Source organism: Rhipicephalus microplus, chromosome 4 (genome assembly GCF_043290135.1).
Source record: "Rhipicephalus microplus isolate Deutch F79 chromosome 4, USDA_Rmic, whole genome shotgun sequence".
In the NCBI taxonomy this organism is placed as follows: domain Eukaryota; kingdom Metazoa; phylum Arthropoda; class Arachnida; order Ixodida; family Ixodidae; genus Rhipicephalus; species Rhipicephalus microplus.
Genome location: NC_134703.1, coordinates 124,635,883 through 124,657,249, shown reverse-complemented (window position 1 = coordinate 124,657,249; position 21,367 = coordinate 124,635,883). Strand labels below are relative to the sequence as shown.

At 47.0% G+C, this 21,367-nt stretch overlaps 2 protein-coding genes across 3 annotated transcripts in view; both read right to left on the bottom strand.

The window, feature by feature from the left end:
* Cdc16 (cell division cycle protein 16) overlaps positions 1-1,464 on the bottom strand; it is a 53,052-nt gene extending 51,588 nt beyond the window's left edge. Inside the window, exons 1-4 of one of the 2 annotated variants that reach the window (XM_037423403.2) lie at positions 1,323-1,464; positions 905-959; positions 684-781; positions 555-593 (exon numbers count right to left, since the gene is read on the bottom strand). In XM_037423403.2, coding sequence (XP_037279300.2) covers positions 555-593; positions 684-781; positions 905-959; positions 1,323-1,442 — 312 coding nt within the window. In that variant the 5' untranslated portion in view covers positions 1,443-1,464. The remainder of the gene's footprint in view (positions 1-554; positions 594-683; positions 782-904; positions 960-1,322) is intronic. The other variant, XM_075893624.1, reaches the window with a different exon arrangement.
* A 1,525-nt stretch (positions 1,465-2,989) lies between these two features.
* LOC142814002 (uncharacterized) overlaps positions 2,990-21,367 on the bottom strand; it is a 32,364-nt gene continuing 13,986 nt past the window's right edge. The window contains exon 3 of the mRNA XM_075891960.1: positions 2,990-4,440. Within this exon, the coding sequence (XP_075748075.1) occupies positions 4,317-4,440 (124 nt within the window). The 3' untranslated portion in view covers positions 2,990-4,316. The remainder of the gene's footprint in view (positions 4,441-21,367) is intronic.

Here is a 21,367-nt window from a genome sequence, read left to right as displayed (position 1 = left end):
GAGTTTTTTTAGTCGGAAGCAGGCATCCTAGCTCTACACCCATCTTGATAGAGCCGTGCGCTTGTTAAGACAACGGAGCAGACTAATAATCGCAGCACCACAAGCAGCTTGACCCTGTGTAGGCTCTACTTTACCAGACCCGTTCTAAGCACTCTCCTATTCCAGCGCACTCTGGCAAGGCTTTCTTTGCGAACAACTCCTGGTTCTCACGTCCCATCTCTTGCTAAGCTAATCTTGCCGATTGATCTAGAAATCAAGCTTCTGACAGCTCCATCCTCAGAAAACCAAACTGCCCCTTCAATTCTTGCAAAGATAGTCGTGTTCAAAGGTGCCTCACAGCTTTTTCCATCATGGAACGGAATAGAAACTAAAGTAGCGAGCCACCCAGAGAAAGAACTTTTATTTACTGCGCAATGAAGCTTCTGTCTATCTAAACTACATTCAGGTATGCTGTATCTTCTGTTTGCCTCCCCCCCCCCCTTTTTTTTTTCTTTTACGGACTACAATCTGACAAACCGTGCGTCTTTCCACTGCAATGAGGCATGAGAACTTACTCTGCTGGACACGGCCAATATCTTGAAATTCAGACTTGCCTGCAGAATGAAAAGAAGGAGAGGGACGACTATTTCATCTTGCTGTGCTTTGCGAACTTCACGTGCGAGCAACTGTTGAAAAACACTCACCTTGTGCAGGTTTCTACTTTCGATGCAGTGCGCTGCTCTGTGGTACTGCTTCGTCAGGTAGAGACAGTGGGCCATAGTGTAAATATCATCGGCGTTTTCTGCGGAAGCAAGCACAACAATCGGCGATTATGACTTAATTAGGCAATGTGAGGAGAAAAAATATAGATAGTAAAGTAGTGCGACGCTTGCAAGAACGCTAAAAGAAACACCGAATTGTTTACCTCCTGACATCGATGCGAGCTTGTCAGCCCAGAACAGCGCTGTTGTGTACTGGTGCTGCGTAATAATGCGTCATGATCAGTTCCGTCTTGGTTCGCATCAAGTCGTGCGTAACGAGAGACCAGTAAGCTAGAGTGCGTGGAAAACATTTTAGCTCCATTGAACGTATGAAAATAAAACCGCCTCTACCGCGCGATTCAAGCGCCTTTATTTTTAGTTCACAAACAGGGCTAGACTGAGATAATTTGATTGCGCGCGGCCACTTGAGGGCAGAATCTAGCGAACAAAACCACTACTCTAAATCAGCCCCGGTTTCGTGCCTGAGTGAAAACGAGCGCACGGCAAATGAATGACAGCGGTGCGGAACACATGAACGCCGCGTACATGGGACAACTGCAAGTAACAGAATTAATTTTTTACCTTGTCTATGTACCACTGGACCATTTTCCTGTATCGTTCGAAATCGATTTGCTGACTGCCAGAGCGCATGAGCAGGCTGTCAGTGCACGCATCGTATTTTAAATGACCCTCGTCCGCCATTTCTAAAGTTTCAGAGCGGAGCGCATGGTTGCCAGGTCAAAAAAACAAGAAGTAGCCAGTTTGAGCCAGGAGCATTAAAAGTATCCAAAAGTAGCCATGCCCAAGAAAAACTGTAACGTTCTCATTTAAATGTCTGCATTTTAAATCATTTAGTTAAAACGTGGAAATAAGCATAGCTAAAACCCTCACGAATAGTAATAGCCAAGTGAAAGCATAAATTGTTGACCTAAAGAAGTAGTGTGAGGAAATTGAAACATGTTTGTCTTTTTTTTTTTGTCTTGTTCCTCTTGTTGCGCTAAATAAAAGCATATGTGTTGAGCACACTAAAAACTGCATTGTAATGCTTGGGAATGCATTAGTATTACTGCCTTACAAAAATCACTTTTGGTTTTGGTACCGAGACGGCGGCTTTACAGTGACGTGTCAACGCTATTACTTACATAAGCAACGATAAGCGGCTCTGACAGCGGTTTCTTCGTGAACTAGTCTCTTTACTGACGACGCGGTGTACTTACGATAACGCTGGTGCTTACTTGTTGATGTGGTCGGGGGTCCACCGGAACGGAGCCAGCCATGTCTCAGGGAGATGTTGAGCAGAGGAGTAGCCGGTGCTGATAACAGAAGCGTTTATTTACAGTATTTTGCATACTGATGCTATAGCATCATGATGGTGGTAGCATCAAGGAAGCTCTCGATGGAAGCATGCTGGGAATTGCGGGGAGCTCTTCTGGAGCTTCTCGACGCCTTCTAAGCCCTGATCTTCCCAAGTTTCCCAGCGGGAGAAAGCGATTGAGTCCAGGACAGTGCAAAATATATTCTGACTCTAAAGGAGCGCTACAAATCATTAAGAATTTTTATTTTCATATAAATGATAGCATGATGTATGAAATCTTAAAAACGTTTATCATCGGTCATCGGGAAAGCCACAAGATGTGTTTTCAGTGGCTTTGAAGTCACGTACACAGGAGTGACAGGAAACAAAATTGCTATCCAATTATAGCCACTGCAGCCCGCAAAAATGTTCACTAATTGACACCAGCACCCGTTTATTTCTCAGAAAGCAAGAAGTTTTTTTTTATTCGAAACTGCGCCAAAAATTATGCAAGGATGCTTAATTTAAGTAAAATACAAAATACATGAACTGGACTATGCCCATATACTGTGCTCATTCATGCGCTATAAGCCCTAATGTATATAGTATGTACATAGTGCCTCTGATTGGTTTTTCTTTTATACTTCACTTCTCGTGTTTTTTTTTTGTTTATCTTGTACATTATCGCATGACGTTGGGCTAGCCGGCTCTAACGTAGCCTACTTTATTCACGAATTTCGCCAAATATAAATAAAAAAATAATGTGATAACACGCACAACACGGCACATTGCAATTGGTGCAAAAACAGGGTGCACTTAGTGACGACTAACTGTCTAATCAGGTGCAGCGACCGATGCTGTCTGCAGCGCCGGGCAGGCCGCAGCTTATGGGCAACGAAGACATGATCAAGTACATTGGTAAAATGTACCCGAAGACGGATCCCAAGCGCTTAGCTCATTGTCCGGTGCAACTTGACGAACAAAGCAATGCAGAGGCCACCATTTCTAAGAAATGGAATCGAAGAAAAACCCTTTGTAACCCATGAAGTGTACGATTCCACGCACGTTAAGCATTGCCAGATGGTCGAATTTTCCGAAACCTTCCACAGCGGCGTGCCTCATAGCCACATCGTGGTTTTGGGACGCAATGTCCGAGACATTCTCGTTAATGCCAACACATTGCAATGGACTGAGCAATAACTTATTAATCCCAGCATGAACGTATATAGTGTGCAGCTATTCATGAGGGTGCTGCTTATAATTAAACGAGCACACCTGAATCGTCCAAGGTGAATGCATAATGGACTTAACATGTACTCAGAGTGTTAAGGTCTCATTTCAGTGCAAGCTATCAGCTGCACATGGCGAAGGATAAAGCAACATGACAGATTATTATTCTGTGCACTTTGACAATAGCTGAGCTGCTTCCCTCTTTATGGATCAGGCCGTTGCTCCTATCAAAATGCGAGAATTTTTGGGGCCGCCTTTGCTGGTTGTCTTCCGCCGAACATGGCTCGTACCCAATGGAGGGAATTTGCCGAGTATAAGGTGAATTTTCCCGGGTACTTTCCGCATTGCTTCCTTCAAAAGACCGCTAGTTAATTATGATCTGAAGTGACGATTGCGAATTTGAAAATATCACCGTGTTATCTATCGGCGGTTGTTCAAAAGAAAAACAGCAAAAACAATGAGAAAAAGATGGAAGATGAGAATGGCGAGCAAGAACAACAAGATGGGGAAGATGAAGAATGAAAGGAACAGGGAAAGAGAATATGAACAAGAGGATGAAGAATAAGCTTTATTTCAGAAGACAATACGCGTGGCCCAATCGCGTAGCATATATGGTGTGTATTCCCCCCCACCCCCAATAGCTTCCCCCCGCACAACCGCAGAGCGTACTAGAATTAGTACACTCTTGCCGTGGTATGTGGTCGTATGTCGTGGCCCGTGGGCCGTGGCTCGCCGGACCAACGTTACTAAAAAGTATCTAGTAACGTTGCGCCGGACATGGTCTAGGGTTGCCAGCAGGCTTATTGAGTTGAGCCGTGCTTTCCAATTTGAATTCCAAGGCAAAGCTGTCGGGGTTTGTTTCGCAAGTCCTGGTGAAACCACTTTGGATGAATGGTCGGTTCAAGTACTGTGTTATGTGAGCAAATGTCACTCAAACCAACAAGTGCACCTCATCTATGCCGTCCACGTGGTCACTTGTAAAAACTCGACACTGTAACAACAAGCGTTTCTGTTATTTTTCTTTAAGGAAATAAAGAATTCGTCAATAAGCGCTACACTGCGCAAGCACCAGCGTAGCTAGTGAAGTTTTCTTGGCCGTCCGCACCAATCACACGTGTCTCGGCCAGCTTCCCGAGTGGAGGCCAGGGACTGCTGTCGGCCAAAGGGGGCACCGTGCTGGGCAGGTCAAGTAAAAGTCATGGTTAGTAATGCAGAAACTAACGTATACAGTGAAACTCGATTGCGGCGCTAGGATAAGCACAAAGGCAACTGACCGATGTCCGAAGAAATGATGGGTTTAATCCTGCCCGAAAGTGCGATGATAAATCGCTGCATACCAGAAAAAGTATATTTATAATTAATGAAACGAAGTTTTATACAGCCACGCTAAAGGAAGATATGGTGGGACTATGTACACAAAAGGCAGTCATCATCAACAGATATCAGGCAGAGAAAGTCAGCAAATTTATACTCGCCACTGGACTACTAAAAATAAAGGGACTGTCTACCACTCGGAAAAAAAAAATGTCTGTGAGAAAATCTCTTATCACATCGGTGGCAGCGCGCATGATTTTGTACCATAAGAAAAGAATTTTAATTTTAAAATTGATGTTGAAAGTCGACAAGAAATGACCGCTACCGCACCTAACAGCGATGTGGTCAATCTACTCGTAGGACAAGAAATCCTCACAGGTTGACTCTTGCTATGAAAAAGAACATGTATAACTTGGAATTTGGTATTTTATGGATGTGCCATAGAGTAATGTTTGCTTTTTTTTCTTCTCACGCGTTCATAGAGGTGCCCGGTGGCACTGCCGGTGGTGTGTTCACTGGCCTGCATGCATGCCCGCAAACGGCGGAGAAACGTAAGCACGGCCGTCCGCCGCCGCTCAAAAAAACAAAAAACAAAAAAAGAAGTGTGTACATGCCTTAACCGACCACTAAGGCATTTGTTTTATTAATAAACAAATCTTGATGAAGCCTGCAAGAACCGCACGCGGTTTCAGTTTACGACTTTCACCGGCAGCACCACTGTTATTGACTCCGCCGACAAGTGTTCTGGGCATTCATCTTACCGATAGAAGGAGACTAAACGTAGAACGAAAAATTCAGTTTTAAAATTTTCTAAACACTTTTGAGAGAAACCGCTATAGGGTTAAACACTTCAGATGGCAGGCTTTTTATTGCGACACAAAACAGAAAGCAGTGAAAGACGGTAGACAGTCTCTTTAATGAGAAAGACAAAAAAATTAAGAAAGACTGAATAACCACCGTATTTATCTAGTGATATGGCACGTTTAGGTTTCCCCGTTAATTAAACTACATGTACTGCATTGTCATTAGGAGCAGCGATGGCGTAGGGGTTAGAGCATCCGGCTCGCATGCAAAATGTCAGTAATTCAAATCCCGGTGCCGCGCAGTTACCAAACGCATTAAAAAAAAATCCGCGTGGTGATGGAACTACATTAGGAGGCCTGGGGTGCAGCCTCACCGGTGAAACACCGCCGGGAACGCACTCCCTCACCAGAGAATGATTGGCCACCCTGGTGTAGTATCTGGCCACTACCTCCCACATGCACACGTCAAATAACTCACGGCCCTCAGTCCCCAGCAGCTGCGAAGCAACTGACTACGGCGGTGGTCAGATCTGCAACGAAGCAAAGGGTGCTAAGAATCTCTGGATCCGGACAGGCCGCCATTCGAACCTGAACTTGGCAACGTTTAATGCTAGAACCTTATCTAGTGAGGGAAGTCTAACTGTACTCCTCGAAGAGCTAGAGGGTGTTAAATGGGATATAATAGGGCTCAGTGAGGTTAGGAGGACAGATGAGGCCTATACGGTGCTACAGAATGGACACGTCCTTTGCTATCGGGGCTTAGCTGACAGAAGAGAACTGGGAGTGGGGCTCCTAATTCACAGAAACATAGCTGGCAACATAGAGGAATACTATATCATTAGTGAACGGGTGGTAGGTATCGTAATTAAACTGAATAAAAGATACAAGATGAAGGTGGTACAGGCTTACGCGCCTACATCCAGCCGTGATGACGCTTCAGTTGAAAGCTTCTATGAAGACGTGGAATCGGCAATGAGTAAGGTAAAAACACAGTATACAATACTAATGGGAAACTTTAATGCAAAGGTAAGGAAGAAGTAGGCTGGAGACCAGGCAGTAGGAGATTATGGCATCGGTACTAGAAACGCCAGAGGAGAGCTACTAGTAGAATTTGCAGAACGCAATAATTTACGGATTTTGAATACCTTCTACCGAAACCGAGAAAACCGCAAGTGGACATGGAGGAGCCCTAATGGCGAAAACAAGAACGAAATAGGCTTTATAATGAGTGCACACCCAGGCATCGTGCAGGATGTGGAAGTGGTTGGCAAGGTACAATGCAGTGACCATAAAACGGTATGGTCTCGAAATCGCCTAGACTTTAGCAAGGAATGACAGGAACTTATATGCAAGAAGCCAATCAATGAGCTAGCACTGAGAGGAAAAGTACAGGAATTCAGAGTCTTGCTTCAGAACAGGTACTCGGCTCTTAGTGAGGAAACCAACCTTAGCATAGATACAATGAATGATAATCTGACGAGTATCATTACGGAGTGTGCAGTGAAAATTGGAGGCAGGGTAGTTAGATAGGACACTGGCAAGCTTTCCCAGGAAACGAAGAATCTCATTAAGAAGCGTCAAATCATGAAAGTCTCAAGTACAACAGACAAAATAGAACTGGCAGAGCTTTCGAAGTTGATTAATAGGCGTAAAGTATGCAATGTAAGAAGGTATAACATGGAGAGAATTGAACACGCTCTAAAAAACGGAGGAAGCGTCAAAGCAGTGAAGAGGAAACTTGGGATAGGCAAAAGTCGGATGTATGCATTAAGGGACAAAGAAGGCAAAATAACTACCGATATGGATAGGATAGTTAAAATAGTGGAGGAGTTTTACAGAGATCTGTACAATAGCCGAGACAACCACGACCTTAATACTATAAGAACTAGCAGTAACCCAGATGACACCCCACCAGTAATGATAGAAGAAGTCAGAAAAGCATTGGAGAGCCTGCAAAGAGGCAAAGCTGCTGGTGAGGATCAGGTAACATCGGATCTGCTGAAAGATGGAGGACAGATTGTGTTAGAAAAACTAGCCACCCTGTTTACGAGGTGTCTCCTGACGGGAAGAGTACCAGAGTCTCGGAAGAACGCTAACATCATCTTAATACATAAGAAAGGAGATGACAAGGACTTGAAGAATTACAGGCCGATTAGCTTGCTATCTGTAGTATACAAGCTATTTACAAAGGTAATTGCTAACAGAGTAAAGAAAACATTAGAATTCAATCAACCAAAGGATCAAGCAGGATTTCGAACAGGCTACTCAACAATCGACCACATTCATACTAGCAATCAGGTAATAGAGAAATGCTCAGAATATAAACAACCACTATACATAGCCTTCATAGATTACGAGAAAGCGTTTGATTCAGTAGAAGTATCAGCCGTCAAGCAGACACTGCGGAATCAGGGCGTTGATGAAGTATATATAAACATCCTGGAAGAAATCTACAGGAGAGCAACTGCTATCATAGTGCTTCATAAGGAAAGCAACAGAATACCAATCAAGAAGGGTGTAAGGCAGGGGGACACAATCTCCCCAATGCTATTCACCGCGTGCCTACAGGAGGTTTTCAGAAGCCTAGAATAGAAACAGTTAGGGATAAGAGTTAATGAAGTGTACCTTAGTAACGTGCGCTTCGCCGATGACATTGCATTGCTGAGTAACTCAGGGGACGAATTTCAACTAATGATTACGGAGTTAGACAAGGAAAGCAGAAAGGTGGGTCCTAAAATGAATCCACAGAAAACAAAAGTAATGTACAACAACCTCGGAAAAGAACAGCGCGTCGAGATAGATAATAGTGTATTTGAAGCTGCAAAAAGCTACGTCTACTTAGGACTGGTAATAACCGCGGAGCCGAACTACGAGATTGAAGTAACTAGAAGGATGAGAATGAGGTGGAGCACATTTGGCAAGCACTCTCAAATCGTGACAGGTATATTGTCACTATCCTTCAAGAGGAAGGTATATAACAGCTGCATCTTGCGGTACTTACGTATGGAGCAGAAACCTGGAGACTCACAAAGAGAGTTCAGCTTAAATTGAGGACGACGCAGCGAGAGATGAAAAGGAAAATGATAGGTGTAACTTTAAGAGACAAGAAGAGAGCAGAGTGGATTAGGGAACAAACGGGGGTTAAGGATATCATAGCTGATATCAAGAAAAAGAAATTGACTTGGGCCGGGCATGTAGCGCGTAGACAGGATAACCGCTGGTCGTTAAGGGTAACTAACTGGATTCCCAGAGAAGGCAAGCGGGTTAGGGGGAGACAGAAGGTTAGGTGGGCAGATGAGATTAAGAAGTTTGCGGGTATAAATTGGCAGCAGCAAGCACAGGACGGGGTTAACTGGCGGAACATGGGAGAGGCCTTTGTCCTGCAGTGGACGTAGTCAGGCTAATGATGATGATGATGATGCATTGGCGTAGAGTATTAAACGCCCCGGGGGAGGAAGGAGTTCGCCATGTTCTCTCTCTCTCACACACACACACACACACACACACACACACATATATATATATATATATACATATATATATATATATATATATATATATATATATATATATATATATATATATATATATATATATATATATATATATATATATATATATATATATATATATATATATATATATATATATATATATAATACCACGCTGTGTTGGTGTCAGAAGAGGAGAGCGAAGAAGTGAATGGCAGCTGTGGTTGAGTAAACAGTCCTCCACTTCGAGTTCCTGCCTATCGTTTCCTCTCGCGACAGACTGGTGGAGGTGCTGGGTACTGTATGCAACGCTTATGCCTGCTGGTCCTGAACCAGAAGCAACTACCGCCAGTGCACCAGGGTCTGCTGATATCTATCGAAGCAGCCGCCGCCTTCAAGGACTACCACCACAGTACGGCCCCTTGGCAAGTTCCGTGAGGACAATGTTTGCCACATCCGCAACCCAAACCGAGCATGACCCACTCGCTAGCATACCCTGTGTCATCAACACGTCTCGCACACCCAACTCCTTCCATGGTGATGCTGGCGAGGATGTCGAAGACTGGCTTGACCAGTTCGACCAGGTCGCTGCCATCAACGACTGGGACAATCGCCGTAAGTTGAAGAACGTGTATATCTCCCTCTTAGACGCGGCAGGAGTGTGGTATGAGAACCACGAAACTTCATTCACAAGTTGACAGGAATTCAATCGGCATCTTCGCGAGGCGTTCAGTAACAATACTTTTTTGCAGACTAGTTGGTTCATACTTGAAAAATTGAATTGCTGCACACTTTCCTGTCTCTCTTGTTTTTTTCTTCAAGTTTGTGCAGCAATTCAATTTTTCACGTTCAGTAACCCCGAACGAAAAGAGAGAGCGGAGCAGGCACTTTCTTCGCGATTTCAAATGCCGAACGAGAGCGTCGCCATGTTTGTCGAAGAAATGTCGCGATTGTTTCGACGGGCTGACCCCCACATGCCAGAAGACAAGAAAGTGCGCCTGCTAATGCGAGGCGTATAGGAGCAACTTTTCGTGGGCCTTGTACGCAACCCTCCTACGACTGTGTCCGAGTTCCTACGTGAGGCCACAATTATGGAGCGCATGCTTCGGCAGCGGGTGTCGCAGTATGAGCGTCAGATGGCCATGTCCGCTGCGTGCTCGCTTGTACCAGGAGGTGATAACAGGGAGGTCCTTACAGAACTCATACGGCAAGTTGTACGCGAAGAACTTCGGAAATTTCATGTAGATTCCCCTCCCAGTAGCGCTGCTCTTACGGACGTCGTTCGTAACGAAATCAGGCAGTTCGTTCTCTCCTCACCACCATCGCAAGTCGAACCTCCGACGCTTTTCTACGCGGATGCTCTACGCGCCTCTACGCCGTCTACGGCACATTTTGCTTATCAACCTACTGGGACCCCCAGACGCTTTCCAAGTCCAGCCCATCGCCTGCCTTCTCAGGCCGATTATCGTCCTGGCCCGCGGAAGTCCACCGTCTGGCGTGCACCTGACAATCGTCCTTTGTGCTACCATTGAGGCGAAGTTGGACACATGTACCACGACTGTTACTACCGACGAATAGGCATACGCGGATTCCACCCAGATGCACGTTGTGCACACTATGGTGAGTGCCCACAAGAAATTGCGGATTACTTGGAAGGTAGTCATCATGCTCCTGTCCCACCGCGACGACAGTCACGGTCACTAGGGAGTTTTAGTGCTGGGTACGCATTCTCTTGGGCCTTGCGGGCTTGGGAGCGCGCGGCGTTGCGTGCCCAACCCATACCCAACCGGAATGCCTTTTAGTTGGCGCCACAGTGGCACGCACGCAAACGCAAGCCGCACGAAGTTCACACGCACTCGCTGAGCCATAGCGTCTTGTCGCGTAAGTATTATTTAGGTATTTTTATTATTTAAAATGTTAAATTAAACATACGTAGTGATCAGGACACTTTTTATTGTGTACAGTAATCTGGTGTACGCAAAATAGTGAAATACAAAGCTATTGTAACGACGGTGTCGACATCTTGTGACACTTTGTGCAACCGCAGTCATGAACATGTTAGCTTACGTGTAATGTTTTTGAAGTGAAAATGAATAAAAAGGTTACTTATTTGTAGTATTGTCGCTGCGCAATTTTTGCACCAGATGTACATTGTACAATGCTTCTGCAATAACAAAGTTGTGGTTGTCTGTTTCACTATCGCCGCGCTAGATGGCGCCGCCTATTCAGCTGGTCGGGGGCTGGCATGTGTCTTTTATACCTGTGTCACACGGGCGCGCAAAAAGTCTTTTAAGTAAGCGGTCTTTTACGAAGTTAAAAGACTTTTAACAAAGAGGTGTTTGCAGCGCAGACACACGGCAGCAACGATCTCCTTTTAGTGTTTTCGTTCGAAGACGCCAGCGAAAGCGTGGCGCTAGCAGTTAAAAGAGAAGCAATGAAAATTAAAGATGTATCACAATGTACAAATTAAAGACTTGTTGCACTGCTCGTTTCTTCAAATAAATTTAAGAATAAGAGATGAGGAAACACCAATGTGAATGTTTTTTGCACTAGATAAGGAAGCATTCCCATAACTAGCGACGTGCACAAGTCCGTCTGGCACTACTGTGCTTTTATTTACCGTATTTGTTTTTCGCTGCTCTCGACTGCTCTCGACACGTTATGGGCGACCGTACGGGAGAAAAAGTGAGGATCGCAAGCGTCACGGCCTGCCTTCTCGCTCTGGAAAGCGAGGCAGACGCTGCAAAAGCCGCCAAGAAGAGGATAAAGCAGCGCAAGACCGAGCGTCACCACGTGATATTGCCGACGCGTTGTAGCTGCTTACGAGAGTAGAAAAGGAAATAACCATAAAATAGCTAATTACACCTTCTGCAGGATATGAAATTTGTTTTTACAAGGAGTTTTGGTGACAGAAAAATAAGCATTCGCTCTTTTTTTCCCACCACTCGGAAATTGCTGGCGCCGACTGGTTTCGAGGCTACTCATTCGGAGCCGTAAAAGAGATCGACGAACGCCGTTTACGAAAAAGACCGCTTCTGAAAATGAGTTCGCTCTGTGCCGTGTGTCTGCTGTCAGAAACTCCTTTTCGGAAAAAGACCGCTTACTTAAAAGACTTTTAAGTGCCCGTGTGACAGGGGTATTAGTTTCTATGTTCCAGGCCATTCTAGCTTTAGAAATCTGGCTGAAACCATGAAATCGCTTTAAGTGCTCGCACTTTGGCTTATTTTAACTCGACGGCTAGAGTATTCGCAGTGCGGATACCGTGAGTTCTTGCGAAGGTGGACCGCGCGGACGCATGGCCCCATTGCCCCAGCGATCTTGCGACGCATCTGTTTGGGGTTTCGCGCATGCGTAATACCGCCGCCCCAACGTCCTGCGTACGCAAGCCGCTCGGGTACCCAGCAAAAAAACTCCCTACTATCACCCCGTCCGTCCACACCAACGCACCGCGCCCGACCCGCCTTTGGGTCCCCTGGTGTCAGTGGCGCAAGTCCACGCCGGGGAAACTGAAAGCGGCGACCTCCGGAGGTGAGGCCACTGTCACGCGAACCGACAAATACCCTCCACCGCTGCCTTACACGTGCCGTTAAAGCCTGTTTGTGAAACTGCCAACAGAACGTCCGCTGTCATTACCGTTTCCGTCGACTGTTATCCGGTGACTGCGCTTGTCGACACGGGAGCTGATTACTCGGTGATGAGTGCTTCATTGGCCACCCGTCTACACAAGGTGCTGACAACGTGGGACGGCCCTCAACTAATCACCGCTGGAGGACACCTCGTATCCCCTATAGGAAGGTGCACAGCCAGGCTTGAGATTTGTGCGTTGGCTTTTGTAGCATTATTTCTTGTACTGCCCAATTGTTCTCGGCCGGTCATTTTGGGCATGGATTTTCTGCAAGATTATGGAACGATAATTAATCTGCGTGATTTGTTCGTCAGTTTTGCTAACTGTGTTTCTCCAGATTCCCACAACGAGAACGAACATCGTGGCGTAGCCTTACGCGTAGTCGATGATTGCGTAACGTTGCCACCTCGCAGTTGTGTCTTCGTGCTTGTTGAGTGTCCACGGAAGCAGTCGATTACGGGCATCGCTGAAAGTAACCTGACGTTATTGCTTGATCGGGAAGTGACCATTGCTCGAAGTCTCGTTCAACTGCGAAATGGCCAGACTGCGGTTTTAGTTACGAACTTCGGTGGCGAACACAGGCATTTTGCGAAACGCACAACCATAGCTTACTTGGAAGCATTGGATGATTTGGACGCCTTCCCTTTGATTACGACGATCTCGACTGAGAACAGCTGCGATACTGACGTGACTAGTCGCCTCAACGTCAATCGCCAGTTGGAAGAACCTAAGAGGGCAAGGCTCCTCCGTCTCCTCTAATCCTTTAGTGACTGTTTTGCCACTACTTCGAAAGTCCGGCAGACTCCTCCAACGAAGCACAGAATTATCACTGAGCCCAACGTGCAACCCGTGCGCCAACATGCTTACCGCGTGTCGCAGAAGGAGCAAGATGCTATCCGTCATCAAGTGAAACAAATGCTCGACGACAACGTAATTCAACCATCGACTAGTCCTTGGGCGTCACCAGTTGTTCTGGTTAAAAAGAAAGATGGTTCATTACGATTCTGCGTCGACTACCGCAAACTGAACAAAATAACGAAAAAAGACGTATATCCTCTTTCTCGTATTGATGACTCCTTGGATCGCCTGCAAGACGCCCGTTACTTCTCTTCCATGGATCTCCGTAGCGGATATTGACAGATTGAAGTAGATGAACGGGACCGAGAAAAAACAGCGTTTATTACACCAGACGGTCTCTATGAATTTAAAGTTCTCCCTTTTGGCCTGTGCTCCGCTCCAGTGACGTTCCAATGAATGATGGACACAGTTTTATGTGGCTTGAAGTGGTACTCTTGTTTAGTGTATTTAGACGACGTAGTCATTTTTCTACGAATTTTCAACAGCACATTGAGCGGCTTGAGGCGGTTCTTCTGGCTATTCGCACTGCCGGCCTCTCTCTGAAACCGAAAAAGTGTTATTTTGGATATGAGTAACTGAAATTCCTTGGCCACATTGTCAGCAGCAGTGGTGTTCGCCCCGATCCTGACAAGGCTGCGGCAGCTTCTTTGTTCCCGATACCGAAAACAAAGCATGATGTACGCCGCTTTCTGGGACTTTGTGCTTATTACCGCCGCTTCGTGCCGAACTTTTCGAAAATCGCCAACCCTCTACAACAACTCGTCAAGGATGACGTCGCCTTCGTCTGGGGCCCCAAACAATTCGGCGCTTTCCGCGACCTTCAACAACGCCTACAAACGTCACCGATCCTCGGTCACTTCGACACCGAAGCAGACACAGAAGTCCGCACTGACTCACGTGAGCAACCCTGGCCTCGGAGCTATTCTCGTGCAATATCAAGATGGCGTGGAACGCGTCATCGCCTACGCTAGCCGCACGTTGTCATCTGCGGAGAACTACTCGACGACTGAAAAAGAATGTCTGGCGGTTGTATGGGCCATAACGAAATTCAGGCCCTACTTGTACGGACGCCCCTTCCGAATCATCAGTGACCACCACTCTCTCTGCTGGCTAGCGAATCTGAAAGATCCTTCGGGCCGTCTCGCAAGATGGAGCCTTCGGTTACAAGAATTCATTATAACGATGGTTTAAGTCTGGTCAGAAACACACCGACGCTGACCGTCTTTCCCGCGCACCCGTCGAGGTCACTGAAGAAGACAACGATGAAGACTTCAGCTGCCTTGCTATTCTCGCATCATTAAACGTGGCTGAGCAGCAACGCGAGGACTTAGAATTACAACCACTGATCGAATACCTTGAGGGACGCCGCCCACAACCCCCATGTCAGTTTGTGCGTGATTTGTCATCTTTCTGTCTACGCCAAGGCATCCTCTACAAGCGCAACTTTCATTCAACGAAAACTGTTTAACTCCTCGTCGTTCCTGCTGCTTTCCGCGATGATATTTTGCCTGCTTGTCACGACGAGCCATCGTCAGGGCATCTTGGCTTCGCGCGTACTCTAGCGCGGATCAAAGACAAATACTACTGGCGGAAACTTGCGAAAACCATCCGGCAGTACGTCAAGACATGCACAGCCTGTCAGCGCCGCAAAACTCCAACGACGAAACCAGCCGGTCTGCTTCAGCCTTTGCTTACCCCTGACGCACCTTTTGAAAAGGTCGGGATGGATTTACTCGGCCCATTTCCGAAGTCTACGGCTGGTAATCACTGGATTGTGGTTGCCACTGACTACTTGACCAGATACTGTGAAACACAAGCCACCCAGCGAGCAACTGCTTCCGAGGTGGCTGACATTTTCATCAAAAACATCGTTCTCCGCCACGGTGCTCCCGCTGTCGTCATCACAGATCGTGGTACTGCTTTTACGGCACAGTTGCTCTGACAGATCCTGTTGCTGAGCGGTACGACGCACCGAACAGCAACTGCGTACCACCCGCCGACTAACGGGTTAACCGAACGCCTTAACGAAACGATTGCAGATATGCTTTCGATGTATGTCGCCAAGGATCAGAAGAATTGGGATGAAATCCTCCCGTATATAACGTTTGCCTACAATACGGCTTTGCAGGAAACCACCGGCTTTGCTCCTTTTCGTCTGGTTTGCGGCCGCGACGTCACCACAATGCTTGACGCCATGCTGCAACCAACTTTTGCAACCACCATGCTGCAACCAATCGTTGGTTGACACCATGCTGCAACCAACGATTACCCCGGACGCAGATGTATTTGTTCAGCGTGCCGAAGACGCCCGGCAGCTGGCGCGCTTTCGCATTTTATCGCGGCAAAATCAAGATACTCGCCGATACAACACCCACCACAGAGCAGTAATATACGAGCCCGGTGACCTAGTCTGGGTTTGGACTCCTATACGTCAACGGGGACACCCAGAAAAATTGTTATGTCAGTACTTCGGACCCTACCAAGTTCTTCATCGCCTCGGCGAAGTGAAGTATACGAAGTTGTCCCAGCAGACACGTCACACCGTTCTCGCAGACCACACTCCTCGGATGTGGTTCACGTCTCCAGGATGAAGCCGTACTACTCGCGTTGACAGCAAGTCAAGAACATTGTGATGTGGCAATAGCCTTCAAGACAATTGTTCATTACTTTCATGCTTCTTTTTTTAATCTCGTCCTTTTTCTTTTCAAAAAACACAGACATTTCTGACTACCTTTCGTTGTTTTTCGGAGCCGTGGCATTCATGCGATGCTTTTTCTTTTTTTTCTTTGGAGCGAGGGTAATGCCACGCTGTGTTGGTGGCAGAAGACGAGAGCGAAGAAGTGAATGGCAGCTGTGGCTGAGTAAACAGTCCTCCACTTCGAGTTCTTGCCTCCTATCGTTTCCTCTCGCGAATATAATATATATATATATATATATATATATATATATATATATATATATATATATATATATATATATATATATATATATATATATATATATATATATATGAGATTAAACAGACAATAATGCCAAGGAATGTATAGGGGAAGTTATTAGAACAAATGTAATGTAAATAAGAAGAAAGAAAAGTGGCTGAAAAAAATAACGTGTCGTGAGCAGGATTGTGTCAAAACACATAAAAACGAGCCCTTAGGTATACACTTATTCCCCCCCCCCCACACGCACACACACACACACGTACACGCACGCGCACACGCGCACACTCACACACGCATACACACACACACACACACACACACACATATATATATATATATATATATATATATATATATATATATATATATGTGTGTGTGTGTGTGTGTGTGTGTGTGTGTGACGCTATTATGAATGGGCGACGAAGCCTGGCTCATACCCCATGTTTATTCTACTCTCACTTCTTCCTTCTCGACCTCTACTAACCATCACTTGATACGTCACACGATCCCCCCTCCCCCCAAAAGAAGGCATGGATTACGCACAACAAAAGTAAACAAGCAGAGGTTGAGAAGTCACAATGTCAAAATGCACAATTGGTTTCATGGCCCCGTGGTGTTCCGTAAACTCGCAAAACTTCAGAAAAGAGTGCAGCAGCCCGGTAAATGGGGGAGTTCTGGTGGGCGAGGTTGGCTGTGGCGTTCTGGAGAAGGTAATCGCGTCTTGCAAAACTGCACTGACCATGACGTGACTTGAGCACCTGCGAGGAACGAACAAGGTTTGAAGTCCTTGGAGCATTTTAAGGTCGAATGTCGTAGGCGCAGAATCCTCTGTCGTACGCGCATTATTCTGTGTCGCGGCTGAGACAGAATTAGTGCTTGCAGCCTGCGTGTACAAGAACTGAAGTTCAAGGAATTATGTCTATGTTCATGCATTGTACAAATTATAGCGTTCAGTCTCTTTTGTAGTTTTCTGTGACGTTGGCTCCGTTTTCGTGAACTAATGGGATGGTATCGGAATCTTTGCGTGGTAGAACTGGTGACTTCTTGTCCTGTTCGGTGTTTCCTGAGGTTTCGGAGCTGTAATCTTAGGCGCTGTCTTGATATTTTGTGCCAAATGAGTTTCTGGCGCTGATACCTTATGCAAAGATGCCTGACGTCTTGAATTTGTTTTAAGAGGCTGACTTTGCGTCGTCGTCCTTGTCGGTGTATCCGTTAGAGTGTCTGCGATTCTTGGACTTGCTTTTGCTGGCGTTGCTGATGTTGCTGTGAAACGCATTGCGGTGAGATCCCTTCTTGAACATCGCGCTCGTTTTCCTCACAACTTGATGTGGGGCCCAGTCGGCAGCTGGTAGTTTGTGGGCTGTTGTCATGCACTTAGGGCAATGAAGATAATGCTTCGGAATTGGTAGAAAGTTCTTCAGAAGCTTCTTCTACCCTGTTCACTATAAGAGGCTCTTGCGCATTGCAGCGTGCGACGTTCGATGCGTTGGAGCCTTCGGTGTTTCTTCCACTGTCGAGTGTGTATAGACTGGATGGCGATGCATGAACCCGTGTGGAAGGAGCATGGCTCGACAGGGTATTTTCCCGATGAGCCAGGTCATCTACCATAAATACGGCGTCCTTATAAGGCAAATGGTGAATGTTAGGAGCGCTTGAAGAATCGCTTGATGAAAACCGAGGTGGTGGACCACGTATACCAGACGAAGAGTGAACGGCATCAGGTGGTTGGGAAACGTGTCGGGTCATATGCTGAAGCGATGACTTCGCAAATGCCGACTTTCGTGCAGAAGAGAGGCGCGCTCAATGGCTGTGTTTTTCCCGAAATACGCGTAGTCGTCTGCCACTGAACTCGCGTGCCACTTCGTCTTTTGTCAGAGGTCGAATCTTGTTGTGCGTTCGAATGGTTGATGACTGCCTGTAAAATTGATGACTGAGTGCAGTTGTCTGTGGATGGTGGGTTACAAGCAAGTCTTCGTCGTAGTCGTCATCGTATTTCTTAAACCAAACGATCATTTCTTGTTTTATCTTTTGTCAAGATTCACCGTTGTCGAATATGTGGGTGAGGTAAAATTTAAATGCCTCACCGGTGACGTAGTCGCTGAAGCTCGTAACCATTTCCCGTTCCGACCAAGATGCAGTGGTAGCGTAGAACTCGAACAGGTCGAACCAGTCCTGTACAGGTCCATCGTCCGCTGCTCCGGTGTACTTGGGGATGGGAATGTCGGTCGATGATTCTGTCATGGTGCTGGTCGCTGTGTGCGGCTAGGAGATGATTCCATAGTCGATGTATGGTCAGGGCGTGTTGTGTAGAACTGCCTCGATGATGAGACACTGATGAAGTGGCTGGGAGGTCTTCATCCTGTCGACTCGTGTGACGCTATTATGAATGGGTGACGAAGCCTGGCTCATACCCCATGTTTATTCTACTCTCACTTTTTCCTTCTCGACCTCTACTAACCATCACTTGATACGTCACACACACACACACACACACACACACACACACACACACACACACACACACACACACACACACACACACACACACACACACACACACACACACACACACACACACACACACACACACACACACACACACACACACACACACACACACATATATATATATATATATATATATATATATATATATATATAAAATCTTACAAGAAAACGTATATTTACAGATATTTACAACGATTACACGCGATCACAATGCCTGGCGCACTGGCGGGCTGGAACCAGTCTCTATCCACTTCGTAGTCTTCCCTTTTAGCCAGGGACCCTCTACCGCTTTATGCCCCAATCCCACTACTGCCTAGTGGCACTACCCCGCGGCGTTAAAGCGCCGACCCGGCGCTTGTCACGAAAGGGGAGTGTTGGGTGACACATAAGGCTTCAGTCTTACGACGTGCACAACAGTGGATGGTGGTGGCATTGAGTGCGCTTCGTCGACGACTCGCTGTATCTCGTAGGTGAGGTTGCTGATCTTGCGAATGACTTTGTATGGTCCGTCATAGCGAAATAAAAGTTTTTCGGAGAGGCCGATGTGACGACATGGGGTCCACAAGAGTACGAGAGAACCTGGTGCATACGAAACTTCACGGTGGTGACGATCGTATCGATCTTTCTGAGAGGCTTGAGAAAGCATGAGTCGTTCTCGGGCAATCTGTCGTGCTGCGTCAGCTCGCTCTATGGCATCGCGGACGTATGTGACAGGGGAGCTTGAACCAGCGGGAAGGAGTGTATCAAGAGGCAGAGAGGGTTCCCGTCCATAAAGAAGGTAGAACGGGGAATAGCCTGCGGTGTCATGTCTGGAGGAGTTGTAAGCGAAGGTGACGTAGAGTAACGTTGCGTCCCAGTCACGGTGGTCTGGAGAAACATACATTGACAACATGTCCGTGATAGTGCGATTCAGGCGCTCTGTAAGTCCATTAGTTTGTGGATGGTATGCCGTTGTGAACTTGCGGTTCGTGGAACAGGAACGTACGATATCCTGGACGACGCGAGATAAAAAGTATCGGCCTTGGTCAGTAACGAGCTGTCGAGGAGCGCCGTGATGCAATATGATGTCATGTAGCAGAAAGTCGGCGACATCGGTAGCGCAGCTGGTTGGAAGAGCGCGGGTGATCGCATAACGTGTCGCGTAGTCGGTGGCCACGGCAACCCATTTGTTCCCGGATGCAGAAGTGGGAAATGGCCCGAGAAGGTCGAGCCCTACGCGGTAGAATGGTTCAGCAGGGATCTCAATAGGGTTAAGAAGGCCAGCTGGAAGCGATGTTGGTCGTTTTCGACGTTGACAAAGGTCACAGCTGGCAACATACTTTTGCACCGAGCGATATAGGCGTGGCCAGAAAAAACGGCGCCGGACGCGATCATAAGTGCGAGTGACTCCCAGGTGACCAGCGGCAGGTTCATCGTGAAGCTGTCGGAGAACATCTACACGCAAATGGGAAGGCACGACGAGAAGGCGGTCAGGGCCGTTAGGGCGCATGTTGTGGCGGTAGAGAACTCCTTCATGAAGGAAATACAAGTTCAGAGAAGTGGGTGGAGTAGCGGAACTCAGGCTTTCTATGATGGGAAGTAAATCCGGGTCGCGGCGTTGCTCAGAAGCGATATCAAGAAAGTCTGATATTGATAAGACGCAAGCCTCCGTAGCTCTCTCTGTGGCGTCTGGTGGATCCACTGGATACCGTGACAGGCAGTCGGCGTCTTGATGGAGGTGACCAGATTTATACACGACCGAGAAGGTGTATTCTTGGAGGCGTAGAGACCAACGGCCGAGACGTCCCGTGGGATCCTTTAGCGAGGAAAGCCAGCAGAGTGCATGGTGATCAGTTACAACAGTAAAACTGCGGCCGAAGAGGTACGGGCGAAATTTAGCGACAGCCCAAACAAGAGCAAGACACTCTCTTTCGGTGATTGAATAATTCCTCTCGGCAGGGGATAAAAGGCGGCTGGCGTAGGCGATGACACAGTCACGTCCATGCTGACGCTGAGCTAAAACAGCACCAATTCCGTGGCCACTCGCGTCCGTACGAACTTCTGTCGGGGCAGTCTGATCGAAGTGGGCTAATATTGGCGTAGTCGTGAGGGCTGCAATGAGCGCCGAAAATGCAGCACTCTGAGGCGAATTCCAAGTAAATGGGACGTCTTTTTTAAGAAGCTCGGTGAGAGGCCGCGCAATATCGGCGAAATTTCGGATGAAGCGGCGAAAATAGGAGCACAAACCAAGGAAGCTCCGGACATCCTTATGAGAAGAGGGCACGGGAAATTGAGTCAATGCGCGAATTTTGTCCGGATCGGGCTGTACCCCAGATGCGTTAACGAGGTGACCAAGTACAGTTATTTCGCGGCGGCCGAAACGGCATTTGGAAGAGTTCAGCTGGAGACCGGCGTTGCGAAATACTTGGAGAATACTGGACAGTCGCTCTAGATGGCTTGCGAACGTCGGTGAAAAAACAATTATATCATCCAAGTAGCATAAGCAAGTGGACCATTTGAAGCCGCGCAGAAGGGAGTCCATCATGCGTTCAAAGGTGGCCGGCGCATTACAAAGCCCAAACG